This window comes from Lepisosteus oculatus, chromosome 3 (genome assembly GCF_040954835.1).
Source record: "Lepisosteus oculatus isolate fLepOcu1 chromosome 3, fLepOcu1.hap2, whole genome shotgun sequence".
Classification (NCBI taxonomy): domain Eukaryota; kingdom Metazoa; phylum Chordata; class Actinopteri; order Semionotiformes; family Lepisosteidae; genus Lepisosteus; species Lepisosteus oculatus.
The window spans coordinates 19,173,303-19,195,340 of record NC_090698.1 but is presented as its reverse complement, the minus strand read 5'-3'; the positions used below and the strand labels follow the sequence as shown (position 1 = coordinate 19,195,340).

The 22,038-nt window shown below is 35.8% G+C and overlaps 2 protein-coding genes across 2 annotated transcripts; one reads left to right on the top strand and one right to left on the bottom strand.

Annotated features, from left to right (window-relative positions):
* The first annotated feature begins 580 nt into the window (after positions 1-580).
* Positions 581-7,346, top strand: LOC102688760 (myosin light chain 5). The gene is made up of 7 exons (XM_006627152.3): positions 581-658; positions 2,217-2,324; positions 2,480-2,555; positions 4,084-4,188; positions 6,134-6,212; positions 6,781-6,829; positions 7,170-7,346. Exons 1-7 carry the CDS (start codon positions 656-658, stop codon positions 7,269-7,271), a joined length of 522 nt encoding a protein of 173 aa, XP_006627215.2. The 5' UTR covers positions 581-655; the 3' UTR covers positions 7,272-7,346.
* A 1,138-nt stretch (positions 7,347-8,484) lies between these two features.
* hpse (heparanase) lies at positions 8,485-21,482 on the bottom strand. The gene is made up of 12 exons (XM_015339833.2): positions 21,100-21,482; positions 20,403-20,545; positions 19,352-19,477; positions 18,237-18,410; positions 17,622-17,793; positions 16,372-16,419; positions 14,502-14,595; positions 13,531-13,637; positions 12,283-12,397; positions 11,528-11,655; positions 10,388-10,531; positions 8,485-9,697 (listed from the first exon to the last, which is right to left on the bottom strand). The coding sequence occupies exons 1-12, from the start codon at positions 21,297-21,299 to the stop codon at positions 9,538-9,540; spliced, it is 1,611 nt and encodes a 536-aa protein (XP_015195319.2). The 5' UTR covers positions 21,300-21,482; the 3' UTR covers positions 8,485-9,537.
* Between the last annotated feature and the right edge of the window lie 556 nt (positions 21,483-22,038).

The following is a 22,038-nucleotide window of genomic DNA, read 5'->3' as shown; positions in this document are numbered from 1 at the left end:
CTGACAGATGTACACTTGTCAGGGCTTAAAATGGTGAAGTTGCAGGGTATTTTCACATTTTCCTATTAGTCTTAAGCCATGTTTTTACTTAACTTTTATAGGGTTTCTCACAGTACATGTCCTACATTTGGATATGTTTACACCATGATGTAAAAAGTCATTTTACATCATGGGAGTGTCATCTCTCTGAAACTCATAAAACGTCCCTGTTTTAATTATGTTTTGCCATCATGCAGGGTCTGCTTTAGCTTTTTCAAACAATCAGGACAAGTTTGACTTGATACTACTATCAAAAATGATACTGCTAAAGCCTCCTGCAGTAATTAAATCAGAAACTTGGTCTTCTGTAAATTTAGCACATCTTTCTGCAGCCGTCGGCAGTGATGTGTAAATACTTTAAAAGGTTTTGATTATAAGTAGCAGTTGTCCGGCCTCTGGAGAGCCTGGGCTTTGCTTAACGACTTGCCCATGTATGGAGTATTTTGCCCGGGCTGGGGGTCTCACACGGATCAGGATGATCCCCACAGGGACTCGAACCATGCCAGCCATCTTCTCAGACAGTCTCCCCATTAGAGACAGCTGTCATATAAAAGCCCTTTGCTTCCAGAAAAGCCAGGCACATTCTTGGGCAAGGCAGCATCAGTACCAGGCAAACATGGTGAGTTTTATCACAAGAGGATTGTCAACAGATTTTCCAAAATCAGAAGGATTTTAATCCTTGAATTTGTTTTTAATGCTTTTATTCGAAAGAGGGAAAAGAAGATGAACATGGTGTAGATTTAATTTGACTAGTGGTTCTGCATTACTGCAGTTAACCACTAACATGAAGTTATCAGGAGCAAGCAGGATTCAGCTAAAAGATTTTTTTATAATGTTTTATACTGTTCCTGACAATAATTAAAGAGTTGTATACAGTATGTGAATACAAAACTCTTCTGCGGTTTTAAGCATAATTTGAACAGCAACTGCAAATGGAATCCAGTGTACTGGATAAGGGAGAGCATAAGACAAATTGTTTAACTGAATATCATTGTGTGTCTTTGAAAATGGGAAGATGATTAACCAGTATTTCTTATTCTGAAGACCTTCTGAGGCTTTCTGGTTGTGACTCATATTAGAAATGCTTCACAAAGAAAATGACAAAATACAACTTGTTCACAAAATGTGAAATGCAAGTTGAATTTTGATATAAGCTGTATTTCTTTATTAAAGACCTTAGCTGCAAAGAAAGAGGGTAACAATTCAATATTCATTCAACGTAAAAAAAATCAAAATACATTTTTGGGAAATCAAATTTGTGAAAAGGAGATACAATACAGTAAAAAGTAAGTTGATCCAAAAACTTTTTTTGTCTAGATAGATAGATAGATACTTTATTGATCCCGTGAGGGAAATTGCAGTGCAACAGCAGCTTAACACACACAACACAGCCACAGTGTAACGAATTATATACTAATAGTACAATACATACAATACAATACAAGAGTTACTCACAGTCCGGACACTATTGAAGATATACCTTTTAACGTAGCTTAAAAAAAATACCAAAAGCATTAGAATTAAGCTTAGCAGTGATAGGACAAAAATAATGTTAATATTTCTGTCTGTAATTATTTCATTGAATACTCTTCTCCTCATACTGTATACTCATCTGTTCATGATACATACCAATCATTTTAGATAAATAGCAATGCTGAGGGCAGTCAGCCATAGCTTCCTTACCTACTGTACGGCTCCTTAAAAGATTCCCTATAGTATGTCTTACATCCGTTTAGACAGAGCTGATAGACCATGAAATCAAAACAAAGGGACAATCTACACTAATTATTTATTACTCATAAATTGTACCTCTGGGATATTTTTACCCTGTGTTTCAGCATGTGGCATTTTGACTGAGGGATTATTAATGATATCCGAGACTGGGGCATTATATTTGTAATCACACCGCAGCATGGTGTGTAACACTTTAAAAGCTGAAAGGTGTGGTTAGAAATTTCTCTAAGCACTGATGCACTGGTAAATTAATACTTAGGAATCTGTTATCCGATACACAATATAATAATAGAAAATATCAATAGCCCCTTTGGGGCTAGGAGATTATGTACTCCTCCAATAGTTCCTCCATTGAGGATGAGGTAGTATAAGAACACATTCAGTGTGCAGGACTTGTTTTGCTTGAATATGCAACTTTCATTATTAGTTTCTTGCTCTCACAGGCTAGCAGGAAGACCAAGAAGAAGGAAGGAGGTGCCAAACGTGCCCAGAGGGCATCCTCCAATGTCTTCTCCATGTTTGAGCAGACACAGATACAGGAGTTCAAGGAGGTAAGCACATGGAAAGCAAGGTCCACCTTAGTATTATGTGATATTATGTCATAGTAACTTCATATCAATCTGTAACAGATATCAGTTTTACCCCTTTTGGAAGACTGAACTATCAAGTGACAATATTGATTGTTTGTTTTGTTTTATACTGATAGGCTTTCACATTGATTGACCAGAACAGAGATGGGTTCATTGATAAGGAAGACCTGAAGGATACATATGCCTCTCTAGGTTTGTAATTTACAGAAATAATACATTAGATTTTATTGATATGACTATTAAACATGGCTATAGTATTAAATACTTTAGAAAGATACATTCAATTTATATGTAGCTTAGGCTATCACCTATTTACCTATATTACCTATATTTTCAATTCCATTCCAAAAGGCTACATTCAAATGCTGCAGTACATTCTAAAGCACAGTACTTTAAATTGGGTAAACCCTTTATTATCTTCCTTTATGCTTTGTGCAATCATAACAAAATCCCAATTCAATTATACTTGACAATGAAGCCTTTTTCTTTTATGCTGTATTAGACTTTTTGAGTATCAGCTGTTAAGTTAGATTCAGGGTTATAAATAAATTCCGTATTTCCACCTTATCATCATGAAAAGAAATCAGGGTTCCTACCTTCATGCGCAGTATAGTGTTTAAGTCTTTATCATGGTCCGAGGCATAAGAGATCACCTTTTATGAAGAGGTTTAATTTGGGTGACACAAAACACTACACAAAATAGAAAAGCCAACATAAAACTAGAATGACACTGTTGCGCTTTACTGTGAAATTGTTTGTAACCTTTTGTAAGACTGGTCCCACACATTTAGTTTCCCTGTTCCCACAATCATCAAAAGAAATGTTCTCTTTAGACTACGTAACACCATGAATGTATGAGACTACTTTGATTTTCTTTGTAGCTGTAATCATAAAAATCACTTTAATTCACAATGCTTATGTTCCATAATTATGTTCCATAGTGCACATGTTATGGCTATGGAACATATGGCTAAAAACTTATCTGCCATAAACTGTATATATTGGCTATATTTCAATACCAAAAACAAAATCTATATTTTGCATGCCTTCTAAACATGAGAGAGTGAACATGCTTCCACTTTGTTGGGAGGTCTTGAGCTTCTGGCGATGAGATAATATGCTTATTTCTCAAGCATAAGCTTCTGAACCCCATCAAGACTTGCCTACTCTTTTAGCGTACCTCTGTACAGTATATACATAGCATATGCACAGATACAGTATACTGGATCTACCCTCTTTAGCTCCTGAAATAGTAAAGGTAAAGGTCATGCCAGAGAGCTACGCTGGGCCAGAGCTCATTCTGGTTTCTTCTGTGTCAAGCAGACTAGAGGGTATGTAACACCAGTCCATCACAGGGATGACCTCAAATCAATGATAATCCCCATATATACAGCTGGGTGGACTGGAGCAACTGGGGTAAAATACCTTCCTCAAGCTACTGTATAACAGCAGCGTCTGAACTACCCATCATGAGTCATGAGTCCATAGGCTCACCTACCACATTATGCCCTTCAGCTCCTGAAAAAACAACAACAAAATAAATCAACCCAATAAATGTTCTTTTAATTAATAATTATTTATTTATAATAAATAATTAAATACAGCTTTAAGAAATTTAGCCTGAAAGGATATGTAGCTCATATTGTTGCTTTGCAACAGGCTTTGTTTTGCTTTTATCTTTGATCTTGTGGTGTTAACAGGCTGCCTGTCTGTGTCACAGGTAAAATGAACGTGAAAGACGATGAACTGGAAGCGATGCTGAAGGAAGCAACTGGGCCGATAAACTTCACAATGTTCCTAAATCTCTTTGGAGAGAAGCTACATGGTAAGAGACACCCGTTAAGTCCTCTGATGAGGTGCTCTATGTTGTTTGATAATCGTGGTTTTGAAATTTAGATGTTACTTTTCCTTTTATTTAATTCTTTTATTATTCTCTGGCAAGTTATTAAATACACACAAGTATAAATTACCCCTATCATGGGATGCACCAGAAAGCCGTGTGGTAATATTATTGTGTATTCAAATAGTTAACTGCTCTTGATGTTAAAGGAATTTCTCATTGTTTAGGTCCTCTTCATTGAAATGTTAAACAAATCTGCAGACAATACAATATAGCATATATGCTTTTTATATTTTGTCTTGTGCCATAGCTTTTAATACAAGACAGTTTGGGTATGGGATCATACTGCAACACTGTTCCTGATTTTAATAAATCAGAGTACAGCAGGATTTAAACTGTGACACTTTTGTTGTGATATACTTAGAACTTCAGGCTCCTGATGTGAAACGTATAGCCATTCCCATGGTTCTGTGCTTTACACAAATTATGTAAAATATTTTTGCTTGCTGGAATAAAAATGTTAACAGATGGAATCTAACCTGATGTCTCATCGTCCTGAAAAATCTGAATATTTTACATTTCTTGTGTTGGTCTGCCTTCAAATGCAACTGGGTTTTGTAGATCTTAGCAGCTTACTGATATCAAGAAAGGAATATTCAGCCAGGAATACTGAAGATGCCTACATGGTGGAATGAACTTCAGTAATGTGGAAGGGGAGGCTACTCTCATGAAGTTGTATTGACAACACCAAAGTTGTCAATATAAAGATGTTTCCAAATTCTGATCAAAAGTTTTTTTCTAACCTTACAGCACTGACTCTACTGCCAATTTTGCTGTTCTTCAAAACACTAGCAAGAGCCATGATTAGTGCAAGTTGGTATTATAATTAGATCTGCTCTTTAAAAGTAGTACTGTACTTTGTGCCATTTCATAGTCGCAATACTGTACATCACCCATTGCTCAGTTAAAATTTTCATGTGTGTAATTAACCTAAGTTACCTATAGAAAAGTGCTGAATTACTGTAGTGACATCTCATCTCTCATCTACCAGAGATGCATAATGGTTGTCAGGGTAACTGCACATATTTGTACTGTTAGCTTTTCATACTACATTTGAGCTGATATGCGTACAAGGCAGAGGTGTCAGACTAATTCCTGAGTTTTAGTTACTTCCAGTAATATAGGTGGTCTAATTATTTAATTCAGAGCATTATTGTTAATACAGTACATCTAACCATGATTGACGTTGTGTTATAGGCAGGTTTACTTGAACAGAAATGCATTTTAGCAGACATTAACTGTAATAGACCTTAAGAAAAATCCTTTAAATGACTAATTAAGAAAATAAAATTACTTAATTAACAACTAAGGTTGGACCAAAAACCAGAAGACAAGATGTTTTCTAATTTTTACATCACCATGAGTGGAATAACTACAAAAGTCTCAATAAATTCACCTGGGTTCATGGAAACATGGTGATAAAACAGTCAACATTTTATTTTTTCATGAAAAACTCATTACTGATTAAGGAAGTACAGTATAGCACTACTGTATTAGATTCTATGATTATATTATGAAAGTGATGCTCATTCCATTAGGAAGTATGGTATCTAAAACACCTTAATAAAATATTTTAATTCACCTGCAATGGACTTAAGATGCATTTTTCAAAATTCCATTTCAGCAGAAACCACCTTAAATTAGAAGCATAGAGTTTTTGTAGTCTTTTAGTTTGTATATAGTACTCTTATCAAGGAATTGTACTAATAGTGAATAACTCTACAGTGGTTATCCAGCTGTTTGTTATCAACCTTATGATACTAGAGTCTGGAATATTTGTTGAATTAATATACATAAATCCAAAATTTTTAACAAAATAAAAAACGTTTGCCTGGTAGTAAAAAAACATCTGTTTTTTTTTTTAATACAGGTACGGACCCTGAGGAAACCATTCTAAACGCATTCAAGATGTTTGATCCTGATGCTAAGGGACACGTACACAAAGACGAGTATGTCTGTCTATATCATCATAGACCTAGATGCTCAGTCAGACATAAAAGAATACTCAATACCACAATAGAATCTGGAGATCCAAGAGTGATGTGCACACAAACCTTATACTCCATATAATTCTCTTATTGAGAAAACAGGGAAATACAAAATGGGAAGCCATGAAAACATTAAGACATAATACAGTACAGTATGTGCAGCACAGTACAAAGCACAATAGAGAGAAGGCACAAACATGTGCTGGTTGCTTGGCTTTATGTGTGACCTGCAGCCTGATGCAGATATTTTCTCCATGGGAATTGAAGCACAATTCAAACACAAACAAATTCCACTGTATTTTGGCATTTTAATTCGCCAAAACTATTCCCTTAGGACTGAAAAATATTTTGAAGCCATTTGCAGGCGTCTGGTTAATGTAGAAATGTTTAGGGTACAAAAGTTATTTTGTTGTTATAATGTGAACTACTAGTAATATTTTACATTTTGCACACTCTCCTCATTTAAATTGTTCAATTTTTATTATATTTTCCACAATATGACAATATTATTTTCTATTTTTCCTGGCAGATTACAGCGTGTTCTTATGACACAGGCAGACAAGTTTACGGCAGAAGAGGTATGTGGACTCTCTGTTTATAAGAATATTACCTGCTCTTTCAAGGTTGCGAGGCAAAAATTGCATTTTGTTTATTTTTACATTTTTCAAGGAACGTCATCCATTTTTATCGTAACCTCCTTTACATATAATTTTAGATAATATGCACAGACCAGATTTCAATAATGGAATTTTTAATTTAAGAGACCTGGTAGAATAAAACTCTGTGACATGCAGCTTTGAAGTGAAATGACCCTGAGCTGTGCATAAATATCTGTGGTACTCATTTATTTCTACCAGGGCACCATTTGTCCATTTTCTTTCTGTGTTAATGCCATTAATATCTTCTGGTTGAATCCAGGTGAATCAGATGTTCCAGTCCTCTCCCATTGACCAAGCGGGGAACCTTGACTACAAGTCTCTGTGCTACATCATCACACATGGAGAGGAGAAGGAAGAATGATGAGGCAACACAGGGCCGCCTGTCATGTCTGAAAACCACACTGTACAAAATGTGAATAAACTACTGGATCATCCACTTTGCTGTGATTCTTGTTCAATCAGACACCAACAACCAAATGAGCCTGCCACACCTTGGTATCCTGATTCCCTAATATTTTCTTAAGATTGGTAAATTTTGAAATCAAGTCAATTTACCAAGCCACATTAACACTTTTTTTTAATACAGCTTTTTTTGGGGGAAAAACTGAAGTTAATTCCATTACACTTCTGAAACAAATGCCCAGATCAATATCTTAAGGATATGTTTTTTACATGGGAGATGGTGATTTAAGGGTAGCTATGTTGAGGAGTGCATAGGACTCTGGAATTATACTGCAATTGGAAATTTGTGGGTCAAAATCCTGGATGAGGCACAGCTGTTGTGATGCTTTTCACTTCCGATTGCTGTTCTCTAAATGGGTACAAACATAGGTCACTTTGGATGAAAGTGTGAGATGCACACATTAATTGTAATCTGTTCACAGATGCAAAGTGCAAATATATGAAACAATGAGACATTAGATGAAGGGGAATTCACAACATAGTCCCCTCTGTTTTAGAGGGAATTATGTTTAAGATGGTAGTTTTGCATTTGAGAGTTTCTACATAGGGGATTACACTCTTGTCTAATGTCTGATGTCACAAACTTCCAGAGGAAGAGAAAGCCTGTGGCAACAGCCCATTGGCTGACTTTGATGACAAGTCACAGAATCCCCTCAATACTCATTTACACTGCAATTCTTACAAATGTACAACAAAAGCTAGTAAAGTTCTTTCAGCCATCATAGAAAAAAAAAAATATCAGCCCCTGTCAACACACATCCCAGATCATAAAACTTTCAATGGTATTCTAGTTTAATGTATGAAAAATAATGTATGAAATGCAGAACATAGTTGGTGCTATCCCTTATTTGAACTCAGTTCACATAAACACATCAGGTTCTTCCTGGAATCTTTGTTGGTATTCAGTGAGATTAACTAATGCTTATCAAAGGACAATGTAACTGGTAAAAAAAATGGTTTAACAAAAAGTATTTAAACTTTTATAATTAGCCCATAAACATTTATTTGAAACACATGCTGCCAATGTTTTATATGAGAATTAACCTGGTCCAAAGTTTCCCACATTTCATGAGTAGCACCTGTTGTGACAAACAAATGGCATCAGCTGAGAGTTTGTCTGTTGAAAGACTTCTTTATTTCATATGCATACAGTATGGGAGTCTTGCTCTTGTACGCAAGATTCAGAAGACAATGCCTACAGTGCTCTTTTATGCAGTGAAACAAACGATACAAGATACACTCCCATATGAATCTCCGATTGCATTGTGGCTATATATGGTTATTTTAGAAAGCTGACCAGTACAGTACCTATATTTTCTTTACTGCTGGCTTGCATGACAAGCAGCCCCTTCTGCTTGTAACTGAACAGACCATTTGTTCCAGAAGAGCTCACACGGTCATTTCCCTGAGAACTATATCAGCTATGTGTAAAGAATAGTGTGGCTATATTATCTTTTGAGACAAGACATCCTGAGGCAGAGTTTATAAAATATAAGTACAGAAAAATATAGCTAACAAGATATAATACAAACATTTAGTAAAACTTTTAGTTAATTCCCATACAAGCACTCTAAAAAAAAAGCACATGTATAAATCAAATGAAGTCCCTTTTTCTCTGAAGATAAAACTTAATCACTGAATATAGCTTTAAGGACCATTAAAGCACATCTCATTTTTAAATAAATAACAAATAATCCAAGTATGGTTCTTATTGTTAAACACACACCTTTGTCACTTTAGTTTGTTCCTGCAGGAAAAGAAAGAAGAGCCACACTAATACATTTTTGTCTTTTTGATCCTCTTGAGCTCCTTTCTATCTTGCAAGGCTCCATTGCACAAAAATGGGCTCACTATCTGTCTGCCCAGAGATCTCAGATTTTGCAATCTCATGGTTATCTGGAAAAGACCCTGCCTGCACAAGGATAGTACCACATACTGTACATGATACTTTTGTGGGCTGAAACGACATGGCTGTTCATTGTAAACAGACAGGTATCCAATACCCTCTAAGGATCCATCTTATCGGGGTGCATATTACACATGGATAGTGTAAACAACCTGTGGAATAAATCTACCACTTTTAACTTCCAATTTTCCAATTCCATAGTCAAACCTTTCCTGCATTACAGTAGCTCAGTATTATAACACCACAAACACACGTGGCTTCATGTGCAAGCAGGCACCTGGGCATCTTTTATCACATAAAAGGCAAAGGACAGGCCAGGGAGCTGAAGCGGAGTGCCTGCGGCGATTGGGGTGCCTTTCAGAACTGGCAATGTCTTCTCATCCACCATCTTCAGAACCTCCCCATTCAGCAGGACAGACCTCAGACACACAACAGACAATTTTAAAATTTGGTGCCACCTTTTCTATTAAGCATGAAAATTATGTTAATTACAAGGTGTCTGCTAGTCCATTTAGTACCATGAAAACTGCAACCAGTGCTTCGATGAAACTTAGTACTGTACATACCGTTTCATATTTGGGGATTGGGGACACATTTGCCATTAGCAATGGTGGTGGGCTACGAACAGCTGCATCGTGTTGCACCACATCCTTCCATGCATGCTGGTCATCTTGGACACAACTGCTAGTCAAATGGAACTGACGCATATCCTCTGCTGTGCACCTTTGTTGTCAATGGTAACACATTCTGTCTCATTCTCATTTTCAGTCTCATTTTTATGTCACTGCGCCCCAGAGTGCAGTGTTTGAGTAGCTTGAGTAACTTCATAAACACCCTATACATTACACACCTTACTTCCTACAGGATTTAAAAGAAGATGTTGTTGTTTTTTTCCCTCACTTCTGGACAGAGCTAGAAGCCACTGAGATACTGTATTCTCCCTGCACTTGAAGGAACAAAGTACCAAAGCTGAACTTTTATGGCTTCTTACTAGGCTTTGTTTTCTCTGTAGATTTCTCATGCCCTGTTCAAATTACTTTGGCTTACTTTACTGTACTTTAGTATATTATTAGCCTACAGCATAAGACAAGGCAAGTTGGTACAGATACCTGGAGTCAATCCGTCCTTCCCCGGGCTGGAGAAGGAAAAGATCCACTGTCTTGTTGGAAATTTGTGGAGGCAGGATGATCCTGGCTGTTCTTTTACTCAAATTCAAGGCAAACAAGGTGACGGCTCCTTTCTCAACATTTTGGCTAAAAGCAAAGCAAATAATTCATGTGCATTATTCTCATTATCTTAAATGGACTACATCAAAGGACATGGGAATAAATATTTTTCCTATTGATAGTTTTGAAATAAATTAAATATGGTGTTTATTTCAATTTTAGTGTCAATGCATGGTTTTTAGAAAGGTCTTGCTTTCATTGTATAAATGGTTATGTACAATTTCATTATCTTCAACCCTTTTTCCATCAACCCCTGGAAAAAAAAGACCTTGGGGTCCAATATTTAATAATATTTAACAGACTCGGCAGAAACAGCATTTTTCCAGCAAGTGGCATAATTAATTCTTTAGTAGTTCAGCCCAGACTCTAGTAAGTAAGGAACACCGGTGTGACTTGGCTTAGTCTGCTGAAATGGCCCAAGTCTCGTGACCGTAAGGACAAAGTTGTGAGAACCCCTTTCCCCCATCTAACAAGGTGTCAGTGAATGGAGAAACATAAGTGCATTTATTAAATCCTCTCACTTTACGTCATTGCTGCTTAACTGCACATAATAATAATGGTATTTTACACAGCAACTATATGTGCAGTTATCTAAAAGGCAGTGCATATGACCTGAAAAACAAATACCATATTTGCTCTGCTTTTCCCATGCCTACTGTAGCTCAAATTAGTCAAAGCAAGCCCAGGTATTGAGCACATTTGTTTAATCTAACATCACTTAATATGATACAGGATTTGCTCTCATAATCTGAGGTACTGTAATTGTAAAGTACACATGGTTTTCACAATAGCTTATTATATGTTTGTGATTTATGATATTTCCACCAAAATAGGTAACTCAAGGTGCTGCAGTAGTACAAAATATGAAATGTATTAAAAGACAGATTACTATTACAGTATTAGAACTAATCTGCAACACTGGCTTTAGAGCAGAGCTCTAGAACACAACGGACTTCCAAGCCAGAGATGAGGCACTAGAAGAGCCATTGGAAAATACATTTCCACAGCACAAATACTTTTTACCCTTTTCTGTTGCTGCAGTGCAGGTACACACGGAGTCGTTTGGTTCTCGATCCTTGGCTGGTAACAGCTGTAGTATTAAGCACCTCGGGACCAACTAGGTTCTTGTACAGCAGAGACAGCCAGAAATCCTGCCAGGATTACACACAAATGTAAAGAATATGCATCAGGAAAAACCCAATGCAATGTCAATTTAGTACCTTCATCAATGACATAGAGCACATAATCTATGAATATATCTCCATGACATTCAGCTGTGGTGCTACCAGATGGTAGTTGGTTATTATCGTGCAGTGTCAGGACAGAGTGCTTTCAGATGATGGAGAAGAAAATGGCTAGAAACCGTATAATGTCCTGGCATTAAGTGTAGATCCTACCACATTTGCAGCATTGTCAAAAAATTAAACTGCCTCAATCAAGGAAGATTAAAATGACTTTAAATATATGCACACTATATATACTCAAATAGAGTGCAAGACACACATATAAAATAAAAAAGCTCTTTTTTAAATTTGTGTTTAAATAGGAACCTTAACTGTTTAGTGGTTCTACAATACAGTACAATGCAAAATGCCAAACACTTAACACGTAATATAACCAACATAACTAAATAATATACCCTTTAGTATGCTGTACTACTGTAGCAGTTATTCTGTATTCAACAATGTATCCAGAAAGTGTAAAATAATATTCCTCTGTGAACAGTATGGTGTCTTATCTAAAATGTTGTCCATTACATCAAAGAAGTAGATACTTACAGGAAGTGGGTCAAAATTGGAATCTACCAAATGGTAGAACCCAGCACCAACCAGCACCTGCCTAATGACGACATCGATGCCAAGCTTTGCAGCCATTCCTAGTTTGTCTAACCACCTGGTAAAACAAATTTAATGACCTTAACTCCACGCAGGAAATTATTACATTTGATACAACAAGGAAGCTAAGACAATCTGTTTTTCGATAAAGATGTGCATTATTTGTCAAATCGAAGCAGGTAAAAGATGTCATTTAGAATGAGAAAAAAAGGCAGTTTTCTGAAATGTCACAGTTGGTTTACAATACCCTGTAAGCCACTCTTACATTTCACCACTAGATGGAACCGAAGGCCTAAAGGGTTTTTGGGAACAATCACATGCAACCTAGAGTGCAAAACGCAAGCTTAATCTATTTCAACATACTGTAAGTATAAAAAATTGAATGAACTCCCTACCGTCTTTGTTTACAGACTGATTTGTTTCATTCTTCTGTTTAACAGTACTAAGTTAAAGTCCATTGTTTTTAAGTAGAACTAAATCCTTCCATATTGAGTGAAGATGCAGAGTCCAGGCTTGTCATTTTACTATCTCCAAAGCAATTTTTAAAATATTTAAAGCTCGTTTCATTTTCATTACAACTTTTTTGGGGAAGATCCAATACTATTAAACACATGGAAATTATAGGACATTTTTTCTGTGTCACCGATATATTGTAAAATCATTACTGTATATCCTTGTAACAGTGCCATAGGGGATAGTTCAAGCCACTTTAACTGATAGGAAACATGGAAGGAACTTGAGGTCTTTTATGATAAAGCTAACTGTGACTGTGGCTCTTTAGGCATTCATCTAAAGACTGGCCTACAGGTTTCCCCAGTTCAGCACTGATAAATCATAATTCATTCACAAGCCTTTAAAAACCTAAATCATTAAGGGCTTGAAAAGATTCTCAAAGAAGTGTTCCTCTTTAAATAATCTCAGTTTCAGTAATCTGTCATGGTATAAGTTTTTATAATTAAAAACTCTAAAAAAATCTTTGATGTTGATAAAACTAAGAAAGTGCTATATATTGATAGAACAGTACTTGTACATTTCCATTCACTTGACACAACAACTTTAAGAGTGACTTACTAACTAAATGATTATATTCCAGTAGGAGCTAAGCCATGGTCCTCATCATTCTACACACACTGAAAAGCAGCCACATGTTTCACTAAGAACCCCCCACTGTGATCACTTCAGATCACTTACATAAACCCAGCAGCGTAAGTGTCAGAGAGTCCCAGAGCTCCTCCTCCGTAGGCTGAGCTTGTCTCCCCCAGCCAGACCTTCTTCCCAGGAGATGACTCTGCAACAATCTTACACCACAAACACCATCCTGATCAATGAAAACACCAGAGGATGAGGCATCTTACTTTGGAAAATTGCCAGAAACAGTATGTACAAGAACTTTCTCAGACACTGCAAACAGAGGAAAAATAAGGGGATGTACTATATAGGCCACTTCCTTACAGGGCAGAAAATGACTGAAATATCCAGGAGATGCTTGACAAGCTCCTTCTTGTGCTCTTGGCCTTGTCTCACACGAGACCATTATAGTCCTCTTGATATACAGTATTGCAGTTTTGAGGGCTGAAATGTTTTCATTACTACTATGAAACCCAAAGGCATGATCCCCACAAGAATGTAGAGATGATTTTGAATACTACCGGGACAACAATCTTTCCAAAATCATACTTCATTTCACCCCTTTTCCTAACAACTCCATCAGTCTCTGTGTTTCATGTTTTTATTTAAGTTGAGGTTGAATTCCCAATCCCATATCTTCAAGGTGTTTTGAAAAAAAAAGAATCTTTGGGTTTGCTGTCAAAAAACCTACTGAAGTCTGTTTCTGTACCTTTCCATTGCTTGAGGATTCTGATCTCACTCTGTGTATTTAGTCACACTTAATATTTAATGACCAAACGACCATATTTAAAACCATGGTTTTCCAAACCATTTTGACCACTAAAACAAACAGTCTGAGAACAGCTATCGTGCCCTCTTATCTTAGTTTTCATGACCAATCCACTGGGGACAGCATGTTACATAATTTTGAAGGATTACAAAGCTCACATACATAATTGTCAATTTCTGAAGTAGGGGAGATGAGAAGCATGTCATCTCGACAATATGAAATCTTTCAGATATCATGAACGGTAATTATTTGAATATTTTGTTACCCGAAAGACTTCTTCTGTTTTAGTAGCAAGAGTGTCCAGTACATCAGGATCAAGAAAATCTTCCAGTGACGCGTCTCTGCCATTAACGTAATAGCTGAGAAATAAAAAGTTATATTCAGTTGTTCTACTAGAGCAATGCAGTCTTGCTAGTAAGTTCAACACTATTTTTTTTCCATGTTCACTTGGACCATATGTCATTACTGTATAATTAGGGCATCTGTTAATCAAATAAATTTTAATAGCAAGTTAAGTGAAGTACACTAAGCAGCATTTCAATAAATACTTAAATTACTAATACTGGGCACTTTTGCTGATTTGCTGAATTGGCTGACATTCTTCAGCAACACTGTGACAAAATGTGTGTATGGCAAAAAACTACTGCCTTGAGCACAGAAGAGCATTAAAACCTTGCTACGTTTTGCAGCAGAAAAATGATTTTGTTTCTTGCAAGCTACAGGTATGTAACACATTGAGGCCACATGATAGTACTCTGTCAGCTTTTAACACTGTCAAACTGGTTGTATTGCACTGCCACTAGCATGTTGTGTGACTAGAACACAGTTGCACTTTTTTCTACATATCTGGCCCACAGCCAAACACAGAGGAGCCCAGGTGGAATGACTGGTGTTTTATTACAAAGACTTGACATGTCACATATAAAAGAAGCACAATAAAATGAAACTATATTAGATAGTACCAAATTTGTCCAAAAAGAGAGTGACATGCCAATTCAAATATGGGAACGACTGTAACAGACTGGCAAAATAAATGCTGTTAATTAAAGAAATCTGTAAGAAATAAAATATATGTGCCTTTTAGTTTTTGAATTAAGTGCTCTAAATTTTAAAGTTTTACATTTTTTGAAGAAGATGTTTTCACTGCTATACAATGCTACACACCACGTACAGGACTTCCTAATTCAATAATGTTTCAGTAATAATTGTATGCAAATTAGGTAAATATCACACAAAACACTAATTATATTTTCTCATATATTGTTATTATTAAAACAGCTGAGCATGGCTTATTCAACAGCATATAAGGCAAAAAGTTCTGCTGACTGAGTATTTCTTTTATCTCCATGTGAAAGACCTATTGATCAGAATCTATTGTCAACACCTTCCAAAAATAACCAGTCAGCACAGAAACAGATGTACCAGGGAGCAGTGATGTGAGATGTTAATTGGTCAGATTCTCCTCTCACAGTATTTTGGATTATTGGTTATTTTCAAGAATTGTTCTATGGTTGTTTGGTTGGTTGTAAAGAAAGGTAAAAAAATACTCTCAATGCCAAGTGAAGTATTTGAGATAATTCCTTGTTTTGGCTCTGCTGAAATGACAAGGAAGGCCATGCAATTTCTGAAATGACAATTCTGACACAGCTTTAAAATTATATTGGTTATTATGTTAAAATCATATGCGCCAGATTATTGATCTAAGATTAAGAACATCTGAAATGAAAAAAAAACATCTACTTAAACCAACCCCCCTGTTCTTCTCTTTGGAATGAAAAATTAACATTTTTATCATGGACTCTGGACAGTATGAAGGTCCCCCAAACCCTCTGCACTGACCATAGGTAGTTAATATTTTATTTGTATTTTAATGAAACTATAATCCTACAAAATGAATCATTTATAATTCCTTGTTTTCAGACATCATAAATTTTTGGCTTTTTCATTACTGCCAAATTAAAACTTTTGTCATGAAACTAATACTTTGCTGTCTTTCTCAATGTCTATATCACACCTAATACATTTTTTTAATTATATCTCTTTATAATAAGGATGCACATGATCTTAAAAAAAGTCTCAATTTAATATTTTTTAATGTTAAATTCCAGATAATAGGGTAAAAACAAAAAGCTTACTGGTGCCAGGTACAGGAGTCTATGACTTTTCCACCAATCTCCAAAAACCTTAAAGTGAAACGAGAATTTTGGGATTAAATTTCAGGGTACAATTCTTTGTCATTTTAGGACTGCATTCACATACTATACATTTCTGTTTGACAGAAAAGCTATGGCTGCCACAAACAGTTTATATGATTGAAACATGGCACTGTTTTATCAAATACAATACTGCATTACTGCTTTTTGTTCTTTTAGTTTGGTTACTGTATATTGAGCAAAACAGGATTATCTAGACAAACACATCTCACAGTTGAAGAAAATACTTCTACAGTGAATTGAGTCAATCAGAAGTAGACTCTTCCACCAGACCTAGAGAAAACCAATTTTACTTGTTACAGCAACTGCAGGTCCGCAAAAGAAAAAATAAATTAGGTTTGACCTTATTTTGCTACTACTTAGTGAGTTTTCAAAAGGGACGTGATTTGAATTGATCGGTAGATTCAGAAACTGCATAAACATGACCTATACTTGACATGACAGAAGTCATTGTACATACTGTACTGGAATTACTGTTGCTCAGCAAGCTGAGGAATCCCAGTCAGACTGAAACTGACTCAACCCCAGCAGACAACAATATGTCACTGCCAGACAGCTAATTACACAGTGAAGACCCTAACCGGTGATATCTGATCTGAACCCAGAATGACACTTCCAGACCTAAGCACTCATTAAGGAGATGAATACTAAAGTAGTATCAATGCAACATGTTATGTTGGGCAACAGATGTTAACGCATCCTAAAGATATCCATTTTATATGCAGGTCTACTTTGTTTTACAAGCACACCATCACTGATTTAAGCATTTCTACTGGGAAAGATTTTTTTGTCTCGACTTACTTATATTTCACAATCTGGCACTTGAATACCTTTGCTTGCACATGGTGCCCTTTAAGTCTAGACCCTCAAAACCCTGCAATCTCAAAAGAAGTGATGGTTCCCAACATCTACACGCTTGACCTTGAAGATGGAGTTCACTGTACACTTGCTAATGCCGAGAGCAGATACAGGGTGCTGAAACACTCTGGGAAGAATGGAACATGTCACTACGTTTGGAGGCTCCCATTTTAATATGCAATGCCTCTTTAGTTTTCTGTATTTTCTCTTGTTATGAAAAAAAGAGGATGTCCAATCTTAGATCATGGAAAATATATCAGAATCAAAAGTTTTTTTTTAAATTGTAGAATCAATAGGAAGAATGTGAATATTACCTTCCTAGTAAATCCTTTGTGTGCTCTCGGGGCTGGCCTACATCCGGCCCATACAGTCCTGAGGAATGAAACAGCCTGGACTTCCTCAAAATGTCATGAAGATGAATGAAGTCCTTGCCCAGCTGATGTCCATCAACCTGAATTCCTGCCTTCTTCTCAAAGCTGTTTGGCTCTGAGAAAGGTAGTAAGCAACAGCAAAAAAAAACAGGGTTGACTTTTTTTTAGAAAAGAGGTGGTAAAAAGCATTTATAAATTCAATTCAAGAAGTTCAAGATGCTTTCTTTGAAAATGTTAATGCTATTGTCTGAACAAAGTGACACCAAACATTTGTCAAAATCTGTGTCAGGTACTATTTCAACCAGAAATATGAGAAAATACAGAGATCAGTCATACAAGAAAAACTATGAAACAATATCTTTTCATTAAAGATAACAAAAAATTGAAGCTCTGACCTGAAATTGGGTTAAGAAAGCACACAAGAGAAGTTACCTATTTGTAAGAAATTCATTTTTTATAATCCCTAAAGTGTAAATTGATATGAATTTTCTTTTTATATGTGTGGTTGAAATCAGGACGTAAAATTGCAAATATCTGTTCCTCTTCTACAATACCTACCATTTCCCAGTTCCCAGGACATGTTATATTGCTTGGATTCACAGTATCCCAGGAGTTTCTCTGCATTTTCACTGTCCCATTTATTGCTGTCTGTTCTGAGCAAGGCATTGAGTCCAAAGATGAGGTGCAGACCAGAACAGTTAGCGAAACTGTACAATGTGTCTACAGTTGTTTCTGTTAAGAAATTATTGTACAGAAATAGGAACTTTAAATTTTTAATTACAAAATGACATATAATTTACATTTAATCAATACATGTAAACATGGAAATTGTATGAAATACATACAAATGTTGAGAAAAACAAAATATACAGAAATATATCAAGTAATCAATATATTAAAAATTATAATTAATCAATTGATCAAGAATGTTGATTTTCTTTGCATATTTCTTGCAATGGATTGTTAGAAGTCAAAACATTTTCTTCCTTAAAAATGCTCAAAACAAGTCTTGAGAAGGCATATACAGTCGCATGCTGTTTTGATTCACTTCCTCATTTTTTCTTCTGCTTTCGAGCTTTTCTTTCAACAAGGTTAAATTCGACTTTTTATTTTACAATTAGATCTTCTTTTTCACGTAGAGTTTCATTTTCCACTTTGTAAATTACTTTTTTAACTAATTTGCATTTTGAAAGGAAATTGAGATGAATTGTTTTTTTCTTGAATGAGAGAAAACAATAAATCTGGTTCCTATTTACTGTCTTGATTGAACCCAAAAACTTGTATTTCCTGAGCAGGGCTTATTGGACTGGCTGCAACTGGATTTATTTCATACAGAAGGAAATTGTGGAGCATTTGAGTTACTATTCTATGACCTGTCCTTATACTGTATCTGATTGAAGTAACATTAAGTTGTGTAGAGAATTACAATCAAATAATGAGGCACTTTTAAGAAAGAAAACATCACAACATCAACAGTCACTACTGAAAGTTCGTTCTCAATTCTCCAAGGCAAATTTCTTCTTCTTTTAAAATTCAAAAGGTCTTTCTCTTCCTGTCATGCAAACACAGACCCAATACAACAGTACCAGTTTGAGATTATTTTCACATTATTAACACACTGCCACAACACCCAAATTCACAATCAGTGAAGCAACATACAGAACTAAATTTACCTGAAAATTTGATGGTTTTGTACAAATTGTCATTCTCCTCCAGGAGGCGAGTGGCCTCTAGTGCCCATTCAGATTTGAGTCTTTCTTCCAAGATGGACGGAAGATTCTGTCTGTTGCAAACATTTCCTAAACAAAAATATATATGTATTTTAGGACGAGGGGAACAGTACATTGTGTGCTATATATCATTGTGATAGCTTCAGCATTTTAAACTTGTAATTCTTGGATAATATCCATAAAAACTATATTAAAAAAGAAACAGAAGTCCTAATTCAACCCCCCTTCCCCTTTATTAATGAAAAGATTCTAGATTGATATACAGATTTCATTCAGAAGACAGTTTTTATTCCTTCACCATTTCCAGAATATTTTTATGCCAAGTGAATCATGCATCAGCACACCTCCTGAATTTGTAAAGTTTTTAATTTACCAGAGCCAGACAAAATCAATTTGCACCTGAGTCTGAATCACCCTTTATTGTGAATCCGGACCTTGCAGCTGAAATCCATCCACCCATATTCAATAAACAAATTGTGAACCAGAGTTTAACCCAGCAGACAATGGGAAGTAGTCAGTATACAGTACATGCTGGGCAGGATGCCAGTCCATGGTAAGGTACTATACAGTGATGCCAATTAACCAACACAGAATATTTTTAGAATATGGAAGAAGATGGAGCAGCTAGAGATAAGTCACTGGGCCACAGGGAGAACATGTAAACTACACTCAGAAGGAGGCCCAGGCCAGATTTGACCCAAGAACCTAAGAGCTATGAAGAAGCAGCCATAGCTTCCGTTCTACAGTGCCACCTATGTAGCTTAAGTCTCGTGACTTCATTTGTCTGTCATGAATCTGAAACGTTTTTAAAGTTCTATGTAAACAAACTAAATGTTTATAAGATGTGCACTTTGTCCAAAATCAAATTAATAATTTCCGAAACCAAACAGCAAATTTCAATATAAAAATTGAGTACTTTCATAATTTTCATAGGGAGAACGACATATGTCATGCCTGTAACGATGTGTAAGAGCATGATTTCTCATGACACTACCTTGAAACTCAGAAGTGCTCTTGAAATCTCTTTGTTTTATGGAATCATTTCTGGGGGAAAATATCATGAAGTCGGCTTTCGTTCCACCAAATCGTAAAAATCCCGGTGACAAGGCTTTCGCGAGCGTCTTCAGCTTTTGAGACCTGGTGCAGTTAAAGAACTATATTAAACTACACAAGAATATAACAAATGTGATTATCTATAATTTAGTTGCATGGCTGGATCACTTTGCACAGAATATCGTGAAAAAACTACTTTTACATACCTCAACAAGCACAGAAAATGTTTATCCAAATCTATTTAAAAAAACGGGGTCGTATCTTTAGTTAATAAGGTTTTAAAACAAACTTGAAAGTATAACATACTTTTCCAGTTAACACCGGATTACATTATTATAAAGATTATTAAAGCTTTAGACTCTTACAAATAGTTTCATCGACGTTTAGAAAATACAATGTTTTTTTTAAAGTACCTTTACAATTTGGAACAATATAGCTTAGAATAGAATAGAATTAAAAGGCTTGAATCATTCTGATCACTGGGAGACGTAATGCTAAGACTCAGGGTCCAATCGTACACTTAAATTTGAAGACATTTCTTTTCAAGATTAGTTTTCTTCCTGGAAAAAATATACAGTAAACATCTACCGACTCAGGTAGATTTTCTTGATAAGAAAAAAATATTTTTAAAAGCTTACCTTAAAATGTCGACGTACTTCTCTTCAGAAATCAAATTTGCGTCTATAGTCACAGACAGAAACCTCTCGTTCACTTTTTTCACAACCTGAAAAAGATCGGCTTTGATCAACGCAAATCTCAAATCATCCTCTCTGGCAGACTCCACGTTTGCTGTATTTACTCCTAAAAACAGGACAACGACCAGTACCGTGATGACCATGTTGCCTTTTCTGTCCTACTATTTACAAGAAGTAAAAAGTAGTTCTAGCTCTCTGATCGGAGTAATAGTTTTTGAACTACACAGACGCGCCATTTCCTCAAAACTCAAGTTATCAACCCAAAATCAAACAGAAAGAGGAAGCAAAATTATAATTGGTAGTTTCTCTATGAATGCGGAACATCATACTGTATGAATACAGCCAGCCCACGTGAATTCTAGCTAAAATCAGAAAGGAGTAGGTGGGATTTAGTGTATGAGTAGAAATCTAGCCATTGTCATTCTATGAGTATACTAACCGCAGGTGCATACAGAACGCCCTCTTGAAACTATTGCTATGGGAAACCTCTTCTTGAAACATAAGTATGGACTATAAAGTTTAACACTGCCGGAGAAACTCTGATGACTCTCTGGATGAATTTAACCTATAACATATCACACATCCGACTCCACCCCAGAACCCAACAGAGCATGTGTACAACAACATCAACAACAATATTATTATTAGTAAAAAACATTAGTAATAACATTATTATTATTAATTATCATTATTATTATCATTATTATTAGCGGGGAAGAAAGCATAATGATGGGGAACAGTGGGGAAGAGAACATAATGATTAAGCTAATTCACAGTAGAGCTGTATAATCACCTCACAGCATCTTTCGTAAATAGCCTGACTTAGTGTTGATTATACAATAAACCCTGTTTTTCCTTAATGCTTGCTCAACAACATACAGA

Coding starts and splice junctions, on each gene's coding strand:
- hpse (XM_015339833.2), bottom strand. CDS start 21,299: ATGGTCATCACGGTACTGGTCGTTGTCCTGTTTTTAGGAGTAAATACA. Junction 14,596..16,371: donor GACTCCTGTACCTGGCACCA/GTAAGCTTTTTG, acceptor TTTATTTCTCAG/CTATTACGTTAATGGCAGAG. Junction 11,656..12,282: donor CCAATTTTGACCCACTTCCT/GTAAGTATCTAC, acceptor TAATCCTGGCAG/GATTTCTGGCTGTCTCTGCT.
- LOC102688760 (XM_006627152.3), top strand. Junction 6,213..6,780: donor GGACACGTACACAAAGACGA/GTATGTCTGTCT, acceptor TTTTCCTGGCAG/ATTACAGCGTGTTCTTATGA. Junction 6,830..7,169: donor ACAAGTTTACGGCAGAAGAG/GTATGTGGACTC, acceptor GGTTGAATCCAG/GTGAATCAGATGTTCCAGTC.